This window comes from Centruroides vittatus, unplaced genomic scaffold, assembly GCF_030686945.1.
Source record: "Centruroides vittatus isolate TY-2023 unplaced genomic scaffold, ASM3068694v2 contig_1349, whole genome shotgun sequence".
NCBI lineage: Eukaryota > Metazoa > Arthropoda > Arachnida > Scorpiones > Buthidae > Centruroides > Centruroides vittatus.
In genome coordinates, this window is record NW_027120858.1 from 548,930 (window position 1) to 576,514 (window position 27,585).

General features: G+C 23.9%; 2 protein-coding genes across 2 annotated transcripts in view; one reads left to right on the forward strand and one right to left on the reverse strand.

The window, feature by feature from the left end:
- Positions 1-437: 437 nt before the first annotated feature.
- LOC136990884 (probable G-protein coupled receptor No18) overlaps positions 438-27,585 on the forward strand; it is a 131,227-nt gene continuing 104,079 nt past the window's right edge. Inside the window, exon 1 of the mRNA XM_067289336.1 lies at positions 438-483. The gene's annotated coding sequence lies outside the window, so the exon portion shown is untranslated. The remainder of the gene's footprint in view (positions 484-27,585) is intronic.
- On the reverse strand, positions 26,035-27,339 carry LOC136990876 (uncharacterized). Its single transcript, XM_067289328.1, has one exon. It carries the CDS (start codon positions 27,337-27,339, stop codon positions 26,035-26,037), a length of 1,305 nt encoding a protein of 434 aa, XP_067145429.1.

Sequence of the window (27,585 nt, forward strand, 5' to 3'; positions counted from 1 at the left end):
TTCTTTAATTAATCAACATACAAAAATAAAAATTTATCATTATAAAATATTATTGGGTTTAAAAATATATCAAACGATAGACATTTTTTAAATAACAAAACTTGAGTGAAATGTAAAATGATAAATAGAGAATAAAATGATAAAATGGGTATCAATATATTATAAATTTTTACAAGTTAATATTATAAAATAAAGTAAAATAAAAGTTTGAAAGATAGAAATTCGGGAAGTATTTTGACTTATTCAATAGCTGTACCTGATAAATGGGATTTTAAACTATTTCCTGCGTACTGTCTGACTTTAAGATGTGTATAACAAACACATCTTAAAGTCAGACAGTACGCAGGAAATAGAAACCTAGCACTAGATGGTGCTTTGTACCATTCGGTCAATACTCAGAAACGAAGCTGCCTCTCTACCAGTCAGTATCAGTCAGACTACATCCCTATATCAGCTGTACAACTTTTCTTCTCCATACTTATGGTAAGTGTTTAGAATTTTTAAATTATTTATAAATAATTAATAAATATAGAAAGGTATAGCCTATTTATAAATATAAACTATTTTCACTGTATATTTTATAAAATATACAATTTAACAATTGTTATTTGTATATAATACGCAATAATTGTATAAAATATTATACATATTTTCGAAATTATTTTCTAAAATTTAAATCCTAATATTTTTAAAAAATGCAACAGGTTTACAAATTTATCATTTTGAATAAATATTAATTTATTTTTCGTTTTATTGTTTTAATTATTCGAATTATATCGTTTTTTCTTAATAACGTATTTTTAAATGAATTTTTACGCTTATAAAAGATATCACAAATTTTAATATTAAAAAATTCTTAAATTATTGATTATTTATCTCATTATTATTCCTGTATAAATAAAAATTATAATAGAAAAATATAATATAAATATTTATTTAATTAACATTTAAAAAATATATCCAAATTATAAAAATATATTAATTTTTTCTTCGAAAACATCATTACATTATTCTTTAATATAAATAAGATTAAAACATGAGAGTTAAATAATATTTTAATATTTCTTATACTGATAATGAAATCTATAATATTCTTCCATATTAAAAATATTATAATATATAAAACTTAATTTAAGTTTTTCTTCCTATTAGCATATAAAATGTTTGTAAGCGTTTAAAATTAAGCGTGTGAGAGTATATAAAAGACTATTCAAATTATTAAAGAATATTAATTTTTATTAAAAAACATAAAGTATATAAAATATTCTAAATCAAAACCATTTATAATGACAATCAAATTAGAATTTAATATTCATTTATTCTATTAAAATTACTAAAATTATTTCTTTTTTAATTTTCTTCTATTTTAGAGAATTTATTTTCTAAAAAAACAGGATAAGAAAAAAGAAAAAAAAACTGTCAATAAATCAATTCTTGTAGAAAATTTTTTTAAATTAACGACTTAACGATATTTAATTTAGTTTCTTTCGTAATTTTTATTATGTACAACAACGTAAAAATAAAAATTTTAATTTCTAGGAAATTAATTTAAACATCATACATAATTTTTTTTATTTTAAAAGATGATTAAATTTCTTACTAAATTTTTAAAAAAAATTCGTTTAATGATTAGATATTCTATTCTTAATAACATATATTAAAATCAATTACAAAAATAATAGAATGTTGAATTCCTCTACGTTACAACGACTTAAAAATAGCTGAAGTGTAATTTTAATCTGTTATGAAAGTTTAAAATTAATTTTAATTTTGTAAATTAAGGTAAGGCGAAGTTTCCGATTAACTTCGTGATTTTCGTTCCGTAATTCTATCTTATATATTCATCAATAACTAAATGTTAGAGTTGTTCACAGATTTTTAACTGTAATAACAATAGGATTTACTCATGAAACAATATAAATAAAAATTTATCTTCCGTAATCCCTTCTAATATTATTTGATAGAGTGTAATATCTAGTTATTTAAGACGAATTAAAAATAAAATTAAATACTTGAAATAATATATAAATCATTTTTATGGTGAATAGTTTTAATGTAGAAAAAAGTATATATATTTTAAAATTTATATTTACAATGTATTTCATCCTATTTCTGAAAGGAAAATATAAATAAAATTTTTTAAAGCTTTTACTTATATTTTTTATTAAAGTGTATAAATTTTGTAACATTAAATATTAAAGTGTAATGTAAGTTACTTTCATTTATTGATTGTAAAATATGACTTGTTGCATTTCGAAAATGTGACATCCTGTAACATAAAATAAATTATTGTTATAAAATTAAATAAATTAAAAAGTTAGTTTTTAAAGTAGTTATTAATATAAAATTTCATTAATTATGTAGATTTTATTTAAAAATTTAATTTACATTCTACATTTTTATAAAAGTCAAACATTAAAAATTATTTAATTGTTATTTTCAAAGGCGTTGAATTTTATCAATCAACATCATTGTATACGTTTGAAAACTAATTTTGTTTGCATATTCTCAATATTATAATTCATTCTTCATAAGCAATGAATATCAAACTTATTTACTCCCCTTTCAGAATTCTAGAAGAACACGACATTATTCAGGAATATTATTCGAACTTTCCGTGGGGATTACGAACCACTGTTTGAGAAACACTGTTTACATTACCAGAAATTTTCTAATTTTTAAAATATTAAACATTATTTTAGATATAGATTTTTTAAATATATATATTAAATTAAGCAAAGAAAAGGTTATTTACCGTAGCATATCGTTTCGAAGAATATCTCTTTTAAAATTTATAAAGACATTTATTAATTAATATTATATAAGATAATTTAATTTAGAAGTTAACGTGGTTTATCCATATAAAAACTTTTAAAATTTATGTTTAAAAAAATGTATTGTTCGTTGTTAAAATAAAACGTTTCCTTTGACATTATTATTTTGTTTGGAGATGTTTTATTGCTATAATAAATGTTTTTAAAAACACTATTTTTAGACACTGAAATTTAAATATTATTCTTTTTATTGTTGTTATTCGTATTCATTTACGTTACTAATATTATTTAAGTTTTATATTTTATTTTTTTCTTTATGTTAAAAGTCTTTGCACTTAATTGTCTGATATATGGTTATCACACGTAGTAAATAAAATTGTTAAAAAATTATACCATTTAAAAACTGTTGACGTTTCTTAGAATTTAATGTTGTATTCATATTTATAAAATATATATATATATATATATATCTTATTTACAAAATTTTTAATTTACATGTATAATAAATTATTAGATTGGAAATATTTAAATTGAAAAATAAATAAAATATTTGTATATTTGTTTGCTTTTAAAATAATTAATAATTAATAGAATATTCAAGAAATGAAATTATATATTAAATATAAAATCATTAAAATTTATTTAATTTTACATTAAAATGAATCGACAAGTGAAGTCTTTCAGAAAAAGATAATAATATATATTAAGGATAAACAGTACAAATTTATAGGAATTTTATGTGAAGTAAATGAAACTAAATATTATATAATTGTAATCTTGATAATGACATTTTTACGAAATTGCTCGAATTCATTTTATATAAGTACCTGTTCTGGAATTTCAATAGTACCGTCTCATATGAAATCATATGGGACATAAATTCTGTTGGTCCTTTTTTTTTATTGATTAATAAATAGCAATATAGCTAGTGAATGTTACATAGTCATTGAAGTCTTTCTTATATCAAATCAAAATAAGAAATGCTTATTAATTCCAGAAAAATGTCTTGATCAGTAACAGTAATCATATGTGACTTTATATAATGCATATTAAATAATATGAGAATGTTTAATTTATACGAAATTAAATACATTTTACCTTTTAATTATAAAAGATACATTTATTGTTAAATTATTTTGCAGATAATTCGTTTATTATATAAAAATGTTCAATTCATACGAAATTAAATACATTTTACCTTTTAATAATAAAAGATACATTTACTGTTAAATTATTTAGCAGATAATTGGTTTATTATATAAAAAGTCTTTTAGAAATTTTAATTTAAAGCGAAGAAAGTATTTTAAAGCGAAGAAGTTTTAATTTAAAGCATTTTTATATAAATATAAATATTAATTTATTATCTTTGATGATAATAAATTAATATTTATATTTGTGTATGCTGCATTTGGATATTTTATACTATAAAGTTTACAAAATTGCGCTTCAAGTTGAAACATAAATTTTGTAAATTAAGATATATTATATTTTTATTTGCAAATTTTGATCTATTTTCTAAAAAATATTGTAATATACGGAAACTTTTATTTTATGTTTTTAATTTAACGATGACATTCAAATTTATTGTTTGTAAATAATTAAATGCAGTCGCTATATTTCATTATTATCTTTTAACTGCTATTTATTTTCTTCAGAAGATGTATTTATTGTTGTGATCAAAAACATACTCGATGAACTTCTCTTTTATCGTCTATTTTCCATCACTTAGCTTTATCTGCTTCGTATTTAGGCTTCCTTGACATCGGATAACAAGGGAATAATCATTCTTCCATTTTATCTATGGAAGTCCTTTGATTTCGAGGTAAAGGATTTCTTATATGAAACTGTTGCAAGAAATAATATATATAAATTTAATAGAAAATAGCATGCAAGTCTATTTTCTACGAAATACGGACAGACATATCTCTTTTTTTTTTCTTTCTTTACGTACAAACTCATAAAACATTATTTCTGGTTCTTGAGAAATTAAACGATTACCAATTAAAAATAAGAATAAATACTTTAGTAATATTTACAACTTTATGACAATTAAAATTAGTAAATGATATTTAAGCTCGAAAAAATTCACTTATTATTAATAGCAAAACAACATAAAATAAAATGTATTTCTCATATGAACGACTTCACTGTATTTCAAATCGTAAACTATTTTTAAAATACAAATATAAAATTTCTTTTTCTTATATCTTTGTTTTAAAATATTCTTACAGAAGATAGTTACTTTTCCTGTAATACTTCGTATGAAAAATAATACAGTAACATTAGAAAGCTTGAGTAATAAATTAATAAATGAAAACATAATAACTCTTAAACATCGCTAGTATGATCAACTTATTTTGAAAAATATTATTGTTAGAAATATGATATTGCGAATGTTTTCATAGATCTATATAAATATTTATAATACTTACAAGATATATGTTAAGATGTATAACTCATATATCTAGAGTTTATTGTAAACCTAGACAGATAATTATATTTTACATTGACAGGTACCGTACAGTACCTTAGTTGGTACTCATGTAATGTTAAAAAATGTCTATAAAATAATGTTGATATTAAAAAACTTTGATTTAAAAAACAAATAAAAATTATCAGAATCTACTGTAGAATCACAGTAAACAGGTTATTGAAAATATTTTATCGCAGTTATTAATTTTACTGTTAGTTATATATAGCAAGACTGTGGATGAAATTGAAAAGTCTCATATTAGTCGTACCCACTCATAATGTAACTATATAGGGTATGTTACTTTTAAAATCGTACATATCAAATTCAAGAAAATCTCATAATATTTTGTTTCAGATAGTTTGGAGAATATTACTAATAGAGATTAATCTGCATAATAGAATGGTTATCAACAATAATGTCAAAATGACAATAATGAATATCTTCAAGCGTGCTATTTTCAAGTTTAAAAAAAAAATATATTTGTAAAAAAGTTATAAAATTTTATTACAAAAAGTAAAAGTTTAATGAAAGACTAAATTAATTTAATATCAAACTTTTATTTCTTTCTTCCAATATCAAATTCCAATTAGCTGAATTTATTTAACAAATATTCTTGAAATAATTGTCAGTAACTTATTCGTGAAATAAAAATAAATTAAACCTACATTTGTTTCGAATTTATGTTATCCTTTTATTATACATTATAATTTATGTAATTTTTTTCATATTTTGTACATTACTAAAATTTTTATTATATTTTAACACAATGTTAAATTACACATAAAATATATCAGGTAGAAAATTTGTCATTACATCTTTTCGATATTCCTAACTTGTATCAAGAGATAATTTGTTTCGAATAAAAAAATAATTATAAACGAACTATTTTTCATGTTTTCTGCTTTGTCAGATCTTTGGATCATGCAATGAATAAAAAGGTTTGAATAGAAATTTGAATGTGATGGACTGAACTTGAAAATCATTGCTAATCATTGAGTAGGATATAGGTTGTTTTTTCGAATTGTACGAATCTTGATTTGCTTAAAAGCATATTACATAACTAATCTTAATATTTACTTATATTATTGATTTTCAGCTATTTTAAAAGTTTTATTATGATATTCTTAAACTATTCATTTTAATTTAATCATGTTACACATATTTAAGTTAATTAGATATACGTATACATATGTCATATATTTATAGTATATATATTTTGTAATATGTTTGTTTCTATATGTATTAAATATATATGAAGACAAACATATATATTATCATATATAATAATACTATTATAGTATTATTTATTATAAAGAAGATAAAGAAAATTTAGAAAACATTAATTTTGTTATAACTTTTATTCTAAAATCCTTTTTATTTTTAAGTTTTATTATAAAGTTATCAATCTTGATGTATTCGTTTATGAATCGAGAAACTTTGTAATAAAATATTTTTTATTTTTTCATCTTATAATCATAACATAAGTGAATTTTCTGACAATTGTAACAATTTTTTCATACGTATTTTTAAAAATAGTGTTATTAAGTGTGAATTTTTCAGATATAATATAAAATACAAGTACATAAATTTCAACATCTTTAATTATCGAATATATAATGAAACATTTTACTAAATTTTATACTTTTTACATATTTACTATATTCTATGCTTTATTTTTTATGATATATTATATAGTTAATAGACTAAAAATAGAAATATAAAATACATGTGGTGTAAAGGCCACTTCATAACCAAGTTAACTTTTGAAAGATTTCTTATGAATAAATCTAATGTTATTTCAAATCGGTTATTCACCCAATTTTCTTCATCACAAACCAATCTCCGTATTTCCTCGTGGAATGTCCAAAGCTATTTATTCCTCTTCTCCACTTCCACCAATTTTTATGAATTTTTTTTCTTTTATTTTTCGTTTGACATCTGCAAGATAACAACATCTTGTTGAAACTTAATCAATGATTTCATTAGTTTCAAAGTAGAATTTGGAGAAATTTTGTTTATCAACAATTTTTTTTTCCATTTTCTTACCAGCTTAGATTTGAAATTTAATTAATAAATATTGTGTTTTTTACGTGTAATTTAAATATTAAAAATATCCTGTTTATTATATGCGGAAAGTCTCTGTGTAAGGTTAAAAGTACATTTAAATTTTATCGAACTTATAAAAAACTTAATTATTAACGATTTTTTAAATTTTAAATCAGTAAAATTTAACTAAAACTTTTTGAAATATAATTAATTTATATCAGTCAATGAAAAATATATTTTTTGTCATAAGATTGAAGCTCTGCTCTTCAATTTATGTATTTTTATTATGCATATCACAATAGCAACATTGTAGAATTATTAATTCATCTCATGTAAAGTATAATGATATTTTATGACAATAAATTTATCTACAAAATATATGATACTCGTTCTATACTCAAAAGAGATACAATAAACGGAAAATTATTTTTGAATGTAACACTCGTATTTACATACATTTATTCATATTCAAATTTAAGAAATATTGCTTTTACTCAGAGTTATGAATATTAAAATACGGTTAAATATGTTAATATTATAAAAATACTTATATCTGTATTAAATGTTTACACGTAATCTAGTAAATTTAACTTCTTTGAATTAAATTATAACTTTTTTATGTTTAAAAATACATTTATGAATTTTAATTTGAAATATTCATTTAAGCATATCACTTTTGGAATTTAATTTATATCTATAGAGTTGTGTAATTTTATAAGCTATTATTTTTACATTTAAAGTTATAAATTTTGATTATTTTAATCTTCCATTGTTCTGTTTATCACGAAATGTCAAGAAGATGAAAGAAGGGAGATGAGTGGGATGTCAAAGTTTCAATATAGAATCTCTAGAGACATAGAAGTAAAGCTCGGTTCTCACTTGTGGAATATCACTAAATGAGAAGCAATGCGGAAAAAGAATACAGAAAAATAATTCTGTTCGAAATAAACATCGTGTTCTCATTAGATCCGCAAAATAAAATTTAAAGTTCCTGGTATTGGCCATTATGTAATGACGTCACAGATCATATAATCAAGATGGAGGAATAAACGATTGTACCATATCGTTAGTATAGTGAATAATTTATCTGTCTTTGAGCTGTGGATGAGTATATTTTAAAACTCCTTCTATAAACGATTCGATTAAATGCTATTTCTCTTTCCCTCCGTTTTCTTTCGAAATTCTTAATATGTAAGCTAGACCACGCGTGATGATGACGTACCTACATCTCAATTTGATTGCTATTGGTTTATGAAATTTTTTCCGGATTCTGTAGAGGAAAAGTTAAAACTTGCTCAATTCAATTTTATGAACTCGTTTTGTACTATGGAGAAGGAAATTTTCTATAAATTCTTCTTTAGGATTACTTTTCCGTAAGCAAGAACGGAGTTAACTATGAAATAATTTGTGCAGAGGTGTCAAAGGATTCAGAAGAGTAAAGAGAATAGACAAATATTCTATTTTACATATAGATTAATTAAACTCATAGTACTTAAAATAGGGTACTTTATACAAAAACTTATTAATGTCGATAAAAATTTTACTGCTGATAAGATATAATTTTAAGAATTTTCATGTATTTATTAATATCAGAGTTTACCTAAATTAAAAATTTATTCTGAAATTTGTGTAATATTTTAAAATATTCACACGAAATACAGTAATAATAACAATATACAGTTACAGTAATATTAAAATAACAGATATTTTTTAAAGTTATAAAGTGAAAATTGAAAATTATATTTAAAATCATATGAAAATTTTTAACGAAATACTTCTAAAATTTACTTCCAATCGCTTAAAAATATCCAAACAATTGATTATATACGATCTATTGTCTAAATTTGGAAAGCAAAGTCAGCAAAGATATTGATTTCAAACTTCAACATACTCTATACATTGGGGAATATACATTTCTAGGAGTTTATTAGATACTAAAAAGCGTTGAAAATTTTTACTAAAGTGGATTATTATCTACAAAATAATCCGATTTATATCATTTCCTGGCATCAAGATTTTATTCATTAGAATTTATTTAATTCTTAAAAATTAAATCAATATCTACGATGAATGATAAATAAGTATTCGAAATTTTCTTTCAATATTAGTATTTATTTGTAATTTATAATTAAAATTTAGAATATGTGAAGAATTTAAACATAAAATTTTAATTATAAATTGTGTTCTTTATAATATTTTTTAAAGATTAAGAAGATCTTTAATATTATTAATTTTACTATTTCTTATAAGTGTAAAATAAAAATTTATACTTGAAAATAAACAACACAATCGATACTTCATTATTATTTAATAATTTCAGAATTAAGTATTGAAATTAAAATAATCTTTTAACATTATAGTTTAAATTTTAAATAAAATATTTAAATTCTGAAAAATATATTAAATTAAAGGAAAGCTTTGAGTCACCTAAAATCTGAGTGAGATCTTATTTTCCAAATCTATATATAATACTAAGGAGAGAATTAAACTTCGTCAATATATTAATATTTATTGAATACACTAATCTTCTCATGAGATATTTCATCATTATCAAATTTAAAATCTAATATATGTGATAATAAGTTTAGATTAGTAATTATATATAACCTTTTGATTTTGATTAAGCTCTAATTATTACTACTTAAATAAATATTATCATAATGCATTAAGTTTTACGATTTATTTTAAAATTTATTCACTCTTAAAAATGATTTGTTTTTACGTAATACATGCCTTATGGACTATTTTAGGGTTTAAATAAGTATAGTATAAAATTAAGAAATATAAGATATTTAAAGTGTAACATTTTTATTGAATATTTAATTTTTTTAGAATTAAATAAAAAAAACAATATCGGTTAAATGTCTTCTTTAGAAAACAATACACGATTTTGCTTTCAAAATAACATTTTCCATTAGTGTGTGTTATATATATTTTTTCTTTTTTTTCCTTGCTTTTTCATCAATTCGCTCCACACTATGTTGCTTCAGTTCATGAAGTGTTACAAATCACCCTATTTCTATATCCCGTTATACGACGATGCTCAGCGTTGATTTTCGTTGTTTTCATGTTCATGTGGATTTTGATTTCAATGAAGCAGCAATTCTGTTAACAGAACTAAACGTTTGAAATTCCAAAAACTACAGCAATCTTCATATTATTTTAAAATAAAGTTATAGGAGATTTTACCCTACGTTTTAGTTGATCAAGATCATCTATACTAAATATATATACTATTAACCCCTTAAGACCTTAATATTACAGCATAATAAATTAAATAAAAATTTAACATTTTTTAATGAAGTAATTCTAAATATGAATTCCGTAAGAATAAGAATTTTAAATTTAAAGCAAATAATAGACGTTTTATCTACAAACTTATAAAGAATTTTAATTATTTAAATATGATAACGCGTTATCATATTTAGATAATTAATAGTCTTGAATACAGAAAATTATTATTAATAGAAACAAATTAAATTATCTTATCAATTCACCATAATTTTAATTTTAAAAAATATAAATATTCATAAAAGTCGTTGATCTTTCCGTTCATATCACCAAGAAATCCATTTATATAAAAGGAAATGAATCGAAGTACCAAAATATAATTAAAAACATATTTACTATTATAATAAATAGCGTACTATTGATGTTAAAAAGTATAATCACTAATATCTATTTTTATATCTATAAATCTGTAAATATTGCGTTTTTTGAAATATTAAGCACTGGATCTTATCGATCTTTCTCTATATAACCTGTTTTTTCAAGTGTTAATGGTTTTCACATTACTGTTTCTAATAGTAAATTGCATCATCTAATAAATCAAGTCAAAATACTAGTCTTTACCTTTATCCATATAAACTTTACAAAAATCTCATTTTACAATTTCGTAAATCCGACAACAACTTAAGTAAACTTTGCAGATCTTCTGAAGTACAACATTATTAAATGATAGTGGTAAAATGGAGTAAATATCTAAGAGAATTTATTTCTTATTATAATGAATATCTATCATTGTACTTATTTCATATGATGATATTAGTTAAATATTTTTCATGTTTTAAGTTTTACGTTAATAATATTCTAATAATAGTGTAATCGTTGGCAGAGTGAATAAAACTATTAGACAATGCTGGCTCCGAGTTCGAGTCTGATCAATGGGCTAGCCGCGTGGTTTATCAGATTTCTGAAACTTAAAGTGGGACCAGTTTCTTATTCTCTCCAAGGAGGACTTTCCTCCTGAAAGACATCCCTTCTGGGCAAATCATCGTTTTGTGTTGTCTTATATTCAACTGATGAAAAATCGTCATTAATGAAATAGATAAATTATTAATTCAATTATTGATAACATCGGGGACTGTTGATATGAAAAGAATATGATTCCAAAATTTTAAATTCTTTAGTGGCACAGACTTAAACTTATATTTTATAAACATTTATTAATGAAACCATTCGTTAAAAATCCTTGTTATTAGTTCCTAGTTCTTAATAAGGTAAGTTTATATATACATCACCCATCTATTAGGATATCTTTTGTTACATCAATGATTTTTACTGAATAAAAATTAAAAATTAAATTATATTACTTCGTATTATTATTTCTAAAGATTTAAGATACATTTCATAAATATAGGTCCAGTCAGAGAAATAAGTGTTTATAACATTATATTTATATATTTATGCCCAATTGCACTTTTCTGGCTAATTTAACTAATTTTTTTGTAAAATATTTATTAATTTCTTTCCACTTTGGTTGTATAACAATTTAAAACTATTTTACAGCTGTATATTTGTGTGTACATAGCCCTAGAAAGTACCCCTTCGTTTTCTATTGGATCTGTCAGGACAGCACGCTGGCCATCCATCATTTGAATACCTTTGCTTAGAAATCACTCAAAAACTAAATTAGCATTGTGCACTGGAGCATTGTCTTGTAGATAAATACAGAACGGTTCAGCAATTTTTTTACAAACTGATAGAAGATATGTCTAAAACATTTCTTGATAGTGCACAGCATTAATTTGCTCATTTACAAACGCAATATTCGTCTTGCCATTCGATCCTAATGCTGTCACATCATTACTGATCCTTCTCCTTAGAGAATTATCCTTTTCGTCTCAAGTCATGCCAATAGTATTCCAGTTATCAGACTCATCGAGGTTAAACGTTTTTCGTCAGTCAACCCAATTCGCTTTCAATCTTCACTCCAGGTCATCATTTCTTCAGCCTGTTTCAATCTCTTTTCTTAATGGCTAGATTTTAATGCAACTGTTGATTTTCTCTTTTTGTGCATAAAAACCACTACGGTTTGCAGTGTAGATTTTGAGATATTACTATCAGAAGATATAGACAGTTCAATGAAAGAAGTGTTGTTGTTAATAATTTTCGTGATAGTGGCACGTTTATGCCGAACTATTACTTTATTCATCTAAGTTCAAAAAGTTGTTCATTATATTATGAAATTATCTATGAAATTATCTATACAATATCACTGAAATTTGTCAATTTTTATGGTGATTGCTTCCAGGCAGATATTTGCACCTTTTCAAACTCAGTTTACAGTAAGCAGCATTTCATTGATTTTCTAACATTTATTCACTCTAGACAGTTATTAAACAAATAAAATCATGCTGTATTCTTGTTTTACTACGTCATTTAGAACTGTTATATTTAAAATATGTATAACAAAATGATTTTCTTTAAATTACTTGATAGAAAGATTGGAGCTATATTTATAAAATCAAAAAGACTAATCTATTAAAGAAAACTTTAATTAAAAATCAAAATTTTTAGTTAATGACTGATAATAGATACACATTAATAGTCTACATAGTTTACAACTTAAATATTATTACATTTAATACTTATTTTTTACATACTAGGCTAAATTGTTTGTGGATCTATATTTATGAAATACATCTTACATCTATAGGATCCGTTATTCTTCGACATTTTAAATAAAAAATTTCTGTTAATAAGATTAAAATATTCATTATTGTCAATGTTAAGGAAAAAGCATTCAATAAACAATTATCAAATAATTTTTAAAGTATTTGTAAATTATATAAATTTTTTGAATGTATTGAATAAAATGTTTTTATTCTATAATATAAGAAGGAATTGCATTCATATCTCGTAACCTATGAGTTCGTCTTTAAAAATTAAAGGAACTTATTATAAATGTTGTAGTATATGAAAATTTTCTGTAATGACATTCAGTCATTCTCAAGAATTTCGGCAACTTTAAATAAGTTGTTCATATAAGAAAGAAAAGTTTCATCATTTCTCACATCACATTTTATGAAAAGTTTCAAGGAGATATCAAATTAATATTGGTCGTATTATCGCTTTATCTAGAATATTACTTTAATTCAATGAAACTTCAGATATTAGATTCTCTAAGATGGAATTCAATTTCATTTTGCATCTTAAAAAAATCATTCATTTCATCATATCTGGATTCGTTTCAATCTCTCACAAATTTTATATTTTTTCTATCTTTCTCTCTTTTTTTTTTTTTGTATGAAATGATTAAGTAAACTTTCTAACTTTCCGAACTGATTGGAATTGCAACATGTTTGGAGATAGATTACTTTTATATCCATTTGCGAAACTAAAAAAGCGTAATGATTCAATTAATTACTGTTTAATTGTCTTCCTCTCAATTATAAGAAACATTTTACCGTTATTGAGTATTTGGTTTAAAAAAAAGAAACATTTCGGACATTTGAAGTAACAAAGCGAGAATTGAACAGTAAAAGAACTGTAAAGAAATCGTTAATTTTCTAATTTGTTTATGCATTTTACATGTAAAAAATACGTATGACTTTCTTTAAATATAAATAGCCTTAAAAATAAAACGCTCATTTAATGATTATTTTATTTAAATTTTTGATTAATCAGATAATTAATCATAGAAATTCAACCAATGTTAGTTGGCGTTTAAAATTTTTAAAAATTAATAATAATAATCATAACTTTAAACTTTTAATGTAATTTTTTATTATATTGAGGATTTAAAAAGTTTTAATTTTGAAGATATAACGAAAATTATTAATAAGTTTTTTTTTATTTTATGCTTTGATTTCCGCTATAAGACTGAAAGTATGAATATATTGTAGGAAAATTTACTGTTCACATTAATATGCCATGTTACATCTCATATCTTAAACATAAGTTTAAAAATAAGTTAGAAAATCACAATTTTCTCAGCTCTTGGATGATAACTTTCTATTCTATATAACTATATAAAAAATAGCTTCGTACCTAGTTATATCTTCATCAAGATCAAATATATATTTAACACACATATACGTTTCTTAAACATATACATTTATGACAGAAAATATTTTCTTGACCTGCAAATAAAAAAAAAATTTTTTGAAAGTGGAAGAAGTCCATTCGTAATAATCAATAATTGAAAAAACTTTCCTTAAAGTCTTTATAACGAATAAAGTTAATGGTAGGTGTAAAAGAGAAATAAGATTGAAATATGAATACATTAGTCGTTATTATAAGGGTTGCCCAAATGAAAAATGGACACATATTAGAACTGGCAAACATTTATTGTAAACCTAAAAGAAATATCCATGTTTTCAGGCAAAGATCTCAGCGTCTCACAAGTAGATCGATGTCCCTCGTGTGGAATTTTGGTATCTGCTGGTAAAAAACTTTTTTGACCATATCCTTCACCTTATCGTCCGACATGAAACTTTTCCTTTGCAAAGCTTTCTTGAGAGGTTCGAAAATGTGAAAGTGATATGCGACTGGTCAGGACTATATGGTGGATATTCTAGTGTCTCCCAGCGGAATTTCTCTAACGTGGCACTGGCTGCACTTGCCATATGGGTTCGGGTATTGTTGTAAAGCAAGATGACTTTTTGTGAGAAGAATCCTGGGAATTTTGACTTTATTGCTTTGCGCAGCCGCGACTGAGTTTCACAAAGCATTGTGTTTATCATTGTCTGTAGTGGCATAAAGTCAACCAATAGCGATTGATGCAGTGACGATTACTGTGTGTGCCTGACCCAGTCTCGGTTTATGCTGAATTGACTTGCGTTCTTTTCTGTAACTCTTGCATCAATTATTTACTGCTGTTTGTTCAACACAATGTTCACCATAAACGTGCTTCATTCACCTATAGATGTCGGCACTCTTATCCTTTTCAGCCACTATCATCGTAAATAACGTAACATTAATCTGCTGATTACTGGAAATAAAATCCCTTCCCGCAAATACTTAATGCAGCCCACGCTTCACCTATGTTGAGCTTACTCGCTTGTCAGGTGGCCCACCAATGGTTGCTTTGCATGATGAAATATGACGGTGTCCCGTTTTCATTTGGCAACCTTTACAGTTATATTAACGAAGTAAGTTACTTTCATAGTTGTTTATTTATAGATTCCAATATAAAAAAAAACTGAAAATATTTCTTAATAAAATCAATTATTCGTTTACTTACATGTTCTCATTTTAATAATTATTATTTTTTATTAAAAGATACATCTCAGAAAAGCCAACTTCAATTAAAATATAAATTTAAAATTGTTATTGTTCTTCATAATTTGTTATTATTGAAAACTGTATAAGTTCATTTGTAGCTAATAAATCGTTTATTTTCTTTAACAAATTAATTAATTAATATTAGATAATAAAATTTAACAAGATTACTAAATTCGGGTAATATTTTTAAAACTATAATGTTTTCCAATATTTTTAATTAATTCAAATGCAAACCCTTAAATATCTCAATGTATGAATAAATGGACTTCCACCACTTTCAGAAACAACGGCTCAAATATTAAACCGATAGACATTTATTATAATTTATAAATACTCACTATTTCTTAAATTATTTAAAGTATAATTTCACATGTAAAATTAAAATGTTTATCGGTCTGTCCATTTCGTTAACGATTTACTTACATACTTTTCACACTTTCACACATTAAAAAGTATACTTTCAATAACGTGATACGAATCATTTCATATGTTCTTAAAACATCTTCAGTTTTCATCTTTAATATTGCTTTCAATAAATCTACTTTCTCTATTTTTAATTTCTTGTCATCATTAATTCATTTTTATTTCAGTATTTAAGTGAAATGTTTCCTTACGTATTGTTAATTTTATTCAATAATTTTTAACAATCGTAATTTCTATTTTACCTTTTGTGATTTGTTGTTACTCGTCATCTTTCATATATACTGGAAGTTTCAAAATTGACATTCAATTTTGAAATATTTGAAATCAAATTTCTAGCAATATCACATAATGAAATATATTTAGTTATATATATTATATATGCCTATGTGTAAATTGAATTGAATATATTAACTTCGAAAATATTACAAATTGAGGACGGAATACAAATTATTTTGAAGTTCTCCACGTAGAATCGAGAACACAATTAACATTAGCGAAGTCGATCTTTCTTTGGAGGTTCTAGTAATATATGTTTCAATTCACGTTTTCTTTCATACTAGATCATAACGAGAAATCTTTAAAATTCATTAATATCGTGTTTTTATATTCTCAAAATTTAATTTTAAATATATTCAAATTTAACCTAAGAAAATTGCAAAATTGAATTCTATTAACAAGTTTTTAAATAAAGTTAAATTGCCATTTACTTATTTTTACTTATTTACTGTTAAATTTTTGCCATTTCTTTATTAACAGTACAATTTTAACTGCAAGTAAAACAATAAATTTTTCATATAATCAGTAAAGCAGTAAACAATAATACAGTTTATTATTGTTTGGTTTTCAGATGAAAAAACTTGCACTCTCAAGAAATGTTTCCATAATTTTTAATTAGATTTAACCGAAATTAAAATATTGAAAAATCAATAAATCGCGAATGGTTTAATCTTGATCGATTGATTTTTTTATTAAGTGTATTAGAGTAAAAGCAAAAATAATTTTAATTATTTATTATGAAAAGAATAATTTCAAACCTTATTTTTACCAGTTACATAACCATAAAGAAATCTTGAATTCTGATTTATTATTCTATGATAATAATACATTGATTTTTATATAAAATCAATAGGATTTAATATTTGTATAAAATCAATGGAATTTATAAATAAACAACTATAAAAAGTAAATTACTTCGTTAAGGGTTGCCCAAATGAAAAGTGGACTCTTCTCATACTTCATCATGTTTAGTTTTAGTTTTTTGATATTATTTAAACTTTTATTCATTATTTGTTATATAAAGACAAATTATAATTTTTTCTGATAATTTTCACATCTACGTCTATTCTTATAAAATAAAAATTTCAATTTTTATTTTATATACAAATTTATTTAAAAAATTATTACCATTATTATGCAATTAACTATTACCAATACCTTATAACAAAACTTTTTTCGTCAACATATTACTTTTAAAAATAAATTAAATTGGTTTAACTTCTCCCACATATGAATTAAATAATAGGTTATTTATTTTTTCTTCGATCTTAAATTGAACCGGAAATGTATCGAAATTTATTATACATAATATAAAAAGAACTACATTTTCAAAAATCTTTCTCGTTATAAAATTCAAAATTTCTCAACCGTCATTTTCATAGTTTATTTCATATCCAGATTCTCTATCTTTTCTGTTAAATTTTCCTATCATTATAAAAACTATCTTAATGAACAAAGCAACAAAATTCCTTTATGGAATTGCAGTATTCTCAATGTCTCAACTCAATTATTTATATGAATAAAAATCAATTCGATATAATTTTTGTAATTGTAGAATTCTTCATCTTTATTCTTGACATGTTTTAATTTAAAAAAAGTATAAAATATCTTATATCATTAACAATCAAAGAAAAGATTTATTAATTCAAACATACATTTTAAAACCTAATTATTTCCAATAACTGCAATGTCACAAATTTTGATTTAAATTTGTAAAATTTGCCTCAATTTTTATCAGTATGAAAATTCTTGTTTTATTTTCTTCATTATAATACATATTTGTGTTTATAAGAGATTTCTTACATTTAATTTTCTATTTTTTATATAATCATTCTTTAATATTTATCGATGTACATACGTATTTATTTATTTATTTATTTGTTCAAATAAATCTGTGAACTCTATTCTCTTATAAAATACAGATAAATATGTCTAAAAGTGATCCCAAGAAAAACGGACACCTGTCTAAACAGAAAATTAATTTAGAAAAGAAATGACTTATTATGTATATTACTATTATAAGCCTGAAATATCTCTAACGCAAAAATAAAAGTCATTTTTTGGAATTTTTCGGCGTAATATTAGTTAAATATTATCAATAAATCATAATTAATGCTGTAACTTGAGTGCTTATATCATAGTCGACTATTGATGACAAGACTTACAGTCTATCATTTTTTTTAATATAGTACTTTTATTATCTAGAAATTAGTTGTGACAAACTACACTGCTGTTATCCCCAAATTTTATAGCATAATTATAATTTGTTTTTAACATATTTCTCTACAAAATAGACACCAGTCAAAACTGAAAATTCATGCTGGTAATATCACATTCGTTAATAATCATGTTTTACTGTAGTTTAATGTCTTATATACAGTAAAAAATTAAGTAATATGAAACATTATTTGTATCTAAATTGTTAATGTTAAACATTTCATTCCTTATTGAAATTTTTGGTTTCATTGTTTTCACATTAAATATTACTTAAATTCGAACATTATATTATTTAAAAAGTTGTTTCTGCAATTTTGATTAAATTATTAAAGAAAAAATTCGCAAAAACAATGCTTTCTGTGCTTAACTGATTATTTGCACGTATTTGTATAACTATCTTATGCAATGGGATTTACTCATAAAGTGGACAGAAAGTAGACATAAAGACAATGATGTAACTACTATTAAGCGCGGTTGAGCGATGCTTAAGATCCTATAACATAAGGTGTCGATATACGGTACATAACACAACTTTTGTAACACTTAAACGAAATATTTAACAAGATATACCATGTTTCAGTGTTATTTAAGAAGCAATGTGCTTTTAGAGTTAATTCATTGCTAGTTCAGTGGGTATTTCATATAACTGCAGTGCAATGTCTTTTACCTGTAAGACTATACATTAATATGTTTATAAAAAAAGCATCAACTAAACTATTCGTCAGATCAAACTTAAATTTAACATCATAAAATGTAAATAAATATTTATTTATATTTCATATTATTATTATCAGTTCTGATTACTCCATGATTGTTTCACAAAACGAAAACGTTCCATTACTGTTCAGATTCAAAATCATACATGCATTGTAATTAGTATTTTGATTTATTTTCAGCTTTGCTTTGCCTGAAATTTACATTGTTTAATTTTAGTTTTACTTTCATTTTTCTATACGTAAACAAAAATACTACCTGTAAACTTTATGAGATTATTGCTATTATTTTCGTAATTCCTTTGTGATTTTGAAAAATTTTTCTCGTCGTTACTTTTTTGACAACCAATAATTAACATATTGTTTATAAACCTTTTTGTAGATTACTTTGTGGGCAGTGGCGCACTTAGAGGGTGAGCCATAGGACCCTGGCTCCCCAATGTAAAAGGAAAGAAACGCTAGTAAATTTTTCAATAAATTAATATTTTCATAATATCATATTTTAGTTTATACTGTGTTCTATCTTCTATTTCCATATTACTTATAAATAAGCGATCACATAAGATTGGAATTTTATTGAGTTTGCATTAAAATTTTTTTCTCCATTACACTCGGCTCCCCAGGACTAATTGCTAAGTGAGCCACTATTTGTAAGAATGATTTTTCCTTTTTTTGTTTGATATTAACTGTGCTTACAACTAAAGAAGAATTTTATATACTTACTTATAATAACGTCTTATTATTTTAAACAAATCCTGTAATTTTTAATCATTTAAAATTTTAAAATTGACAAATTAAAAAATGTATTTAAATTCCTATAATGTCATAAATGTGGAGGGCCTTTTACCATATTTTGCTTAAGGGACTAACATTTCTATCTACTATTTACGCCACCGCATAAAGAATGATAATGGTCTTTTAATATAGATGTAGAAAATATTCTCTGTACCTATAACGTGATTTTACAGTACTTTGTTTTTATCATAAAAAACCACATAATTACATGTTTAAAACTACTGTATTGTATAACTATAAGCAGAAAGCAATAAAAAAATTTAAAGATATTGTTTGAGAAATGCACAAAAAGAACAACTAAAAATTGATAACTATTAAAAATTTATTCTGTTTAATTGTTTTACTTAAATGTAGTTAATTCATTAATTTAGTTCATTTAATCTTTTAAATTAAAAATTGATAATTCGGTGTTTGCGCTCTTCAAAAATGTATTATCTGACTCTACAAAAATTTTAAATTAAATACTAATTTATTTTAAATGATCTATATAAAATCGTTTGCTATACTAATTAAAATTTTATATGTTTATTATATTAACAAATTCAGAAAATGTGAATTTATCGCAATTAGTAGAGAATGATATAAAACTTAAATAAATTAAATTACTATTCCTAGTATATATGATTGGTTATTCATCATACATTGAAATGAATAATTTATCAAATATGAAAGTTTTTTTACTATGTGATAAATAAACTTACAAGTCTAAATTGCACCAATCATAAATTGATGCACGATCAATTTCTATTGAAATGAAACGTTCTATATTTATATATTAAACATAAAATTAATATTTGTTATTTTTAAAATAAATTTATCAAATTTAGAATAAATCTCTGTAATAAAAGTACTATTAATATACTATTTCTATCAAGTCATTCTTATCATTGTGACCATCCGAAGGAAACATGAAAAATACATGTGAGTAACTCGTGATCTTATCGAGACGTGAAAAACACTTGTGGAAGATTTGTGGACAGGATGACACATGTCAAGGGCATGTAAACTCAGAAGGTCTAGGATAAAGATTTAGTGAAACTTTTAAGAAGTCATTCTAAGATTAAAAACTTGCCGGAAGTTTAAATTTTTATGACTTGTCTTCGCAATATTCCATTAGAATTATATTTACGATTTAAACAATGTAATTATTTACTGTGTCAGAAACGTAGAAAAATTTCTTGTTAATAATTTTGAATTATAGTGATTAGTTTTAACTACTTTACACATTTTATAACTTTTAATGATAAAAAAATAAATTTAATTAAATCTTTTAATTGCTAGACATTTAAGAGGTTTTAATCCAAAAAAAATATTAATTAATTAAAATATTCAAAAGATAATAAATTGATTAAAAGAAAACGGAAAATATCGAAAAATAAATATTATTATAATTATCTTAAAGATGTATTGTTATATATTATACAGTTCCAATTAAAAACTAAAGAAAAATTATTGTGCAATATTTTTGAAATTAATTGTTATTTTTTTAAATTTATTAACGCGAAAAATTCTAGTAATTGGTTTTGGAAATAAAAATAAGCAAATAGGTAATTGTAACTTTTATGTTTAGTCAATGATTTTAATTGTTTCCCTTCTATTTGCAGTGTCGAACCCTTATGTTCTAAATGGGATTTTTATTAAATTTCGTTTAACCTTTCACAAGCTTATTGTTTTCGTAGATTATTGCAGACATTGTATCAAAAAGAAATTACAATGAAAAAACAGAAAAACAAATTTGAGAATATTTTCGAACTTTTCTAATTTAAATTTTCATTAGTTTTTTCCTATACATTCTCGTTATATTTTTATTCACTACAATGTTTTGCTGTGAATATGATATTTGGCCGGATTTAGTCTCTGTCACTTAGTATTAAAAATAGAAATTAATAAAATGAAAAAATGACAGTTTTAATATTTATCATTACAACAATGAAAGAAAAATGAAAAAGGTGGAAAGGAATACGTTAAATAAAAAGCATTTTCTTCCCCCTTTTCCCTCTCTGCATCCATTACAATTAAAGAAATAGAGATCAGATATTTACCTGAAACGATTCTTCACAAAAATATTGATTAATCATCAGAATACAAAATACACGAATGGATAAAGTTATATTACAACTATTGATGAGTTTTGTACTACGATACATTTAATGGATTTTTCCATGACAGTTACAACAATAATTTAATGTATCTGTAAACGAGATTGTAATGAAAAACTATATTTTAACTTTACATTCAATACATTATAAAAGTCACATAGACTTTATAACTGGCTAACAAGAACAATGGCTAATTTTTATTTAATCTTAATAATAATAGACTAATCTTAATTTTAATAATAGACTCTCCGAATAATATATTTTCTAAGAATGCTGATAGATATTCTGTATTGGAATTCATAAATTGCTTGATACCATTCTATTAAATTTTTTCCTGTGGGAATATTTGAAACAAATTACTTTAAAAAATACACAGATTTTTAGTAACTTATCATATAATTATGCACTATCATCATATTACTATTTGAGCTTATGGATCTCTAAGAAAATTTTATTCATTTTTTAAAAATTTAAAAAAATCGCACGAAACATTCATATAATATTACATAACTTATTGCATTTCTGATAAACATACCGATTTAATAACAAGAGAATTCAATATAAGATAAGAGAAAGAATTCTAACGTATGAATAAAATTTTACTTGTACAAGCAAATTAAAAATGTCTTTTTAATTTGTTTATTGTACTCGTATGTTGTATTTTTCACTATACTAAACACTTTTATATAAAATTTTTAAATTTGTAAATGTTACGTTCTCGAATATGAGGTATTCTTAATACATGACATTAATTTTGATTGATTTATATTAAAAACAAAAATAAAAATTACAAAATTTATATTCATTTTTTACTATTTTCTTTTGTCTTATGTTTTAAAGGGAATGAAATAACATCTATTTAAATATTGTATTAAGATATACATATTTATCTTAAAACAGAATTTTCAAAATGGAGAAGTGTTAATAATTTTTTCTATTTTTATTATTTTGTCTGTAACCTCCGTAATTGGAAAATGTGTACAATTTTTCTAATGAAAAATACAGAAACAAATACGTGATTATTACTAATTATTAACATAATTTATAAATTTTAAATTATACTAGGATTGATGGCCATATTATTAACTAATAAATTTAATCTTTTCCATTTAAGATTAAAGTTTATAAATAAAGAAAGAAGTGATTTATTAGAACAAACTTTCTTTATTCTAATAAAAATTATATCTGTTTGCTATTTTTAAGCACTTGTAAAGATAAGACAAATGTAAATGCATTATAGGTTCACGTCATATCGCAACTCATTTAATTCAACAACATATTATGTAGAATATTTAAAATGTATTGAATAGAAATACATGACAAAAAAAAATAGTATAATGACATTATTAATATCAAATAATTACAATTTAACGAACCGAGGTGTGCAAAATTTATCTGCAAAAAGAGCAATAATCAAGTAATTAATTCATTCATTTTTAATTAAACATAATTTATATCTATTATTAACTTAATGTCTTTAATTTTGATTTTAATGATAATTAATTTTAATATCGAAATCTTTCACAAACTTCATAACCTATGAAGAAATTTTCAAAAAATTAATCGACAAATTTGTTCATTTTTTAAATATTAATTATTTCTTACCAAAAAAAATTAATCTCTTGGAAAAAATTATAAATAGATTAATCATTGGTATTATTTTTTTCTTCTATAGAAATGATTTTTGGAAATCAATTTGAATCATTTATTATATTAATATTAACGAAAAAATTGCTGAATGTTTTTCTCTCCTAACAATGGAACAACGTTTTTTTTTGATTCTGTGGCAAAACTTTTATTATTTCGTCGTGAATGGAACGTCTTGACACAAACTTTCTAAACTTATCACATTGTGGGCATGTATTTTTCATATAAAATGTTGTTGTTGCTTTGGAATTTTTCATTAAAAAATCCATGATCATTTTATTTATTATATTGACTATTTTTTCAATATATTATCTTCAAATTTGGAGAATTAAAAGCAATGTATTCCCCTGTAACTAAAGTGTAATCCCTATTATGATAAATAAACGATGTGTTTTGATTTCATCTATTATGTTGATTATTTAGTAAAATTCTAATCTATAAAATTATTTGATAAATTCTTTGAATTGTATGATTCATTTTTATATTGCATTCTATTTAATTAACTGCTATAATAAACATAATTATATATGTTATTGTTAATTGTATACTTGGACTTTACTTATTAATAGGACTTTATACTGGTGTTTAAAGATTGGCACAGTAATGAGAGTTAGTTCAGGAAAGAACAAAATTTCTGTATTATATCACCTTTAGTAATAATTTCTGTACACATATTATACGTGTTTCGGGCTAGCATGCCCCTCATCAGCAGTACTACCAAACACTAAAAAGTAAGATAACAAAACAAATAAATTACTGTGTAACTTAAAATTTCTTAGCAATAAAATACAATTTTAAAACTTACTGTAAATACATATTCCAATCCCGAGTATAACTGGATAATATTTCTCGTTTTACAATTAAACATTTCACTGTATAATTAAAATTAAATAAATAAAGTAAATCAATGTTTAATTGTAAAACGAGAAATATTATTCAGTTATACTCGGGATTGGAATATGTATTTACAGTAAGTTTTAAAATTGTATTTTATTGCTAAGAAATTTTAAGTTACACAGTAACTTATTTGTTTTGTTATCGTTACTTTTTAGTGTTTGGTAGTACTGCTGATGAGGGGCATGCTAGCCCGAAACACGTATAATATGTGTACAGAAATTATTACTAAAGGTGATATAATACAGAAATTTTGTTCTTTCCTGAACTAACTCTCATTACTGTGCCAATCTTTAAACACCAGTATAAAGTCCAATTAATAAGTAAAGTCCAAGTAGACAATTAACAATAATATTAGAATTTAACGACAGTAAGGCTTTTACAAATAATTATATATGTATCGTTCAAAGCGATATTTAAAAAGTTTATGACTATATTTGAAATAAATTCGAAAATATGATAGAAACTGATTAATATTAATAAATTTTAATTGTCTTCTTTTTTATTTTATCAATTTTTTAATTTTGTAGGTAGGAATTTTAAAAAAATAAGTCGAATTTTAATGTAATTTTACTCGAAACTTTTCTTTATTGATGCGGATTAATTTATTTGACAAATTCAGCAAATGTTAAGTTAAAAAAATAATAATTTCTCTTGAGAATAAAATGCGAGATTGAAAAGAGATTCTTTTGATAATTTTTAAAAATATTCCTAATATTTTCGAATAAAAAAAAATTATTCACATCTTTAATAATGTCTAAAATATCTTGATGATAAAAATTTATTTTGTTGTAAATTAAATGAGAACAAATTAATATAAACCACACTCGTACCCAGCAGAATTAAATAAATAAAAAACTTAAATCAACACTTTAATGTTCGCTGAGAGATTTATTAATGTAACTAACGTTTTCGATCTAATCGATAGATCATCTTCAGGTTAAACAGAATGTTTCTTAAATGGAACATCAATTTCAAAATTTGAAAATATAACCAGTAACATCAATAAAAATTTAAAAATATAACCAGTAACATCAATAAAAAAGTAAAACATTGTAAAAGATACAACAAGTGTAATATAAAAACGTTATACTCGTATCCAATCATAATATTATCTATCCTAACCGGTAATAATTCACCATTAAAATATACTAGAGCTCACGTGCCTCTTATAAGTTTTTAACGGCATATTTCCAAGCCGAAGGAAGACCTTCCGCGTCCCTTGCGTTAATACATTTATCTTTTAACTTGCTTCTGTAAATTTCTAACCTTTCAGCTGTTCTTGCCAAAGTTGGGGAATGTACCTGTTTTATGATTTTCGCCTCATTCCATCGTACCAAGGATCCCTCTGCTTGCCCCATCTGGGCTAGTACTGTTGTATTGGAACCTTTTCTAATATCATACTTATGTTCCTTGATCCTTATTCCTAAGTTTCTAGTGGTAACCCCTACATACTCTTTATTAATACCTATTAGCTGGTTCTCGTAGGGAATCCTATACACACCCGCCTTATCTTCTTTTTTAACTAACCCTTTATCGTTCCTAAGTATTTTATACAAATTCGGAGCTCTTTTTAAGATCACCCTTGTATCATTGATGCTTGCTATTTCTTTCATAATCCCTCCTAGATACTTATTATATGTAAATTTAGTGTACCTGTAAGGCCCGTGCTTAGTGCCTTTATCATAACTGGCTTCAAATTTTCTAATAATTCCCTCGATGACTTTCCTCTTATAACCTAATGTTCCTGCTATCTGTATAATTCTTTCTATCTCTGTATCCCGGTCTATCACATTCTCACAGTATATAAAGGCCCTTCTAATCAATGCTCTAAATGCCGCTAACTTATATTTATAAGGGTCATTAGAGCTTGCAGGAATATATAGTGGGCTATGCGTTGGTTTAATGAATACGCCAGTGGATATATGCCCTTTGCTAAATATAACATTAATGTCTAAGAAATGTACCATCCTGGAGCTTTTTTGCTCTAGCTTAAGGTGAAGGCCCTCTTGGTTCTCGTTAATTCTATCTACAAAGTTAGCAATTACTCGATTGTTCTTCCATAATATGAAAATGTCATCTACATATCTCTTGTAGTATGCTATATCCCTTTCGAAGTTTCGCAAAACTTTTTCTTCTACTTTACTAACCACCAGTTCGCAAAGGAGCCCCGAAATTGGGCTTCCCATCGGTACTCCCCTTTTTTGCTTAAATACTTGGTCTTCGTAAGCGAAGAAGGATTCGCAACATACTAGGTTAGCCATTTCTATAACCTCATTTCTGTGTTGTGTTAAAGTCGGGTTTTCTCTGAACAAGAACTCCAAAAGTGCTTCTACACAGGACTCAATCTTAATAGACGGGTACAAACTTTCGTAATCTAACACAGTTCCCACTTCTTCATCCTTCAAGGCGATGTTTTGTAGCTCTTTAACTACCAAAACAGGATCCTTTACCACTAAATTACTATTTTCCATCCGTGAGGAGACGTATTCTTGCAATCTTTTTTCCAGGATAAATGTAGGTGCTTTTCGTTTTTCCACAATAGGCCTTATTTCCTTTCCCTCTTTATGAGTCTTAGCGAAGGCAAAGAGCCTAGGGAACCCTGGTCTAGGGTTCCGGCATTTTCGGACAAACGGTAAGATCCTCGCTAGTTTGGTTTCCTCCAGTTTTTTAACCCTTCTATCAATAGCTTGAACTATTTTACTGTCGACCTTGATACA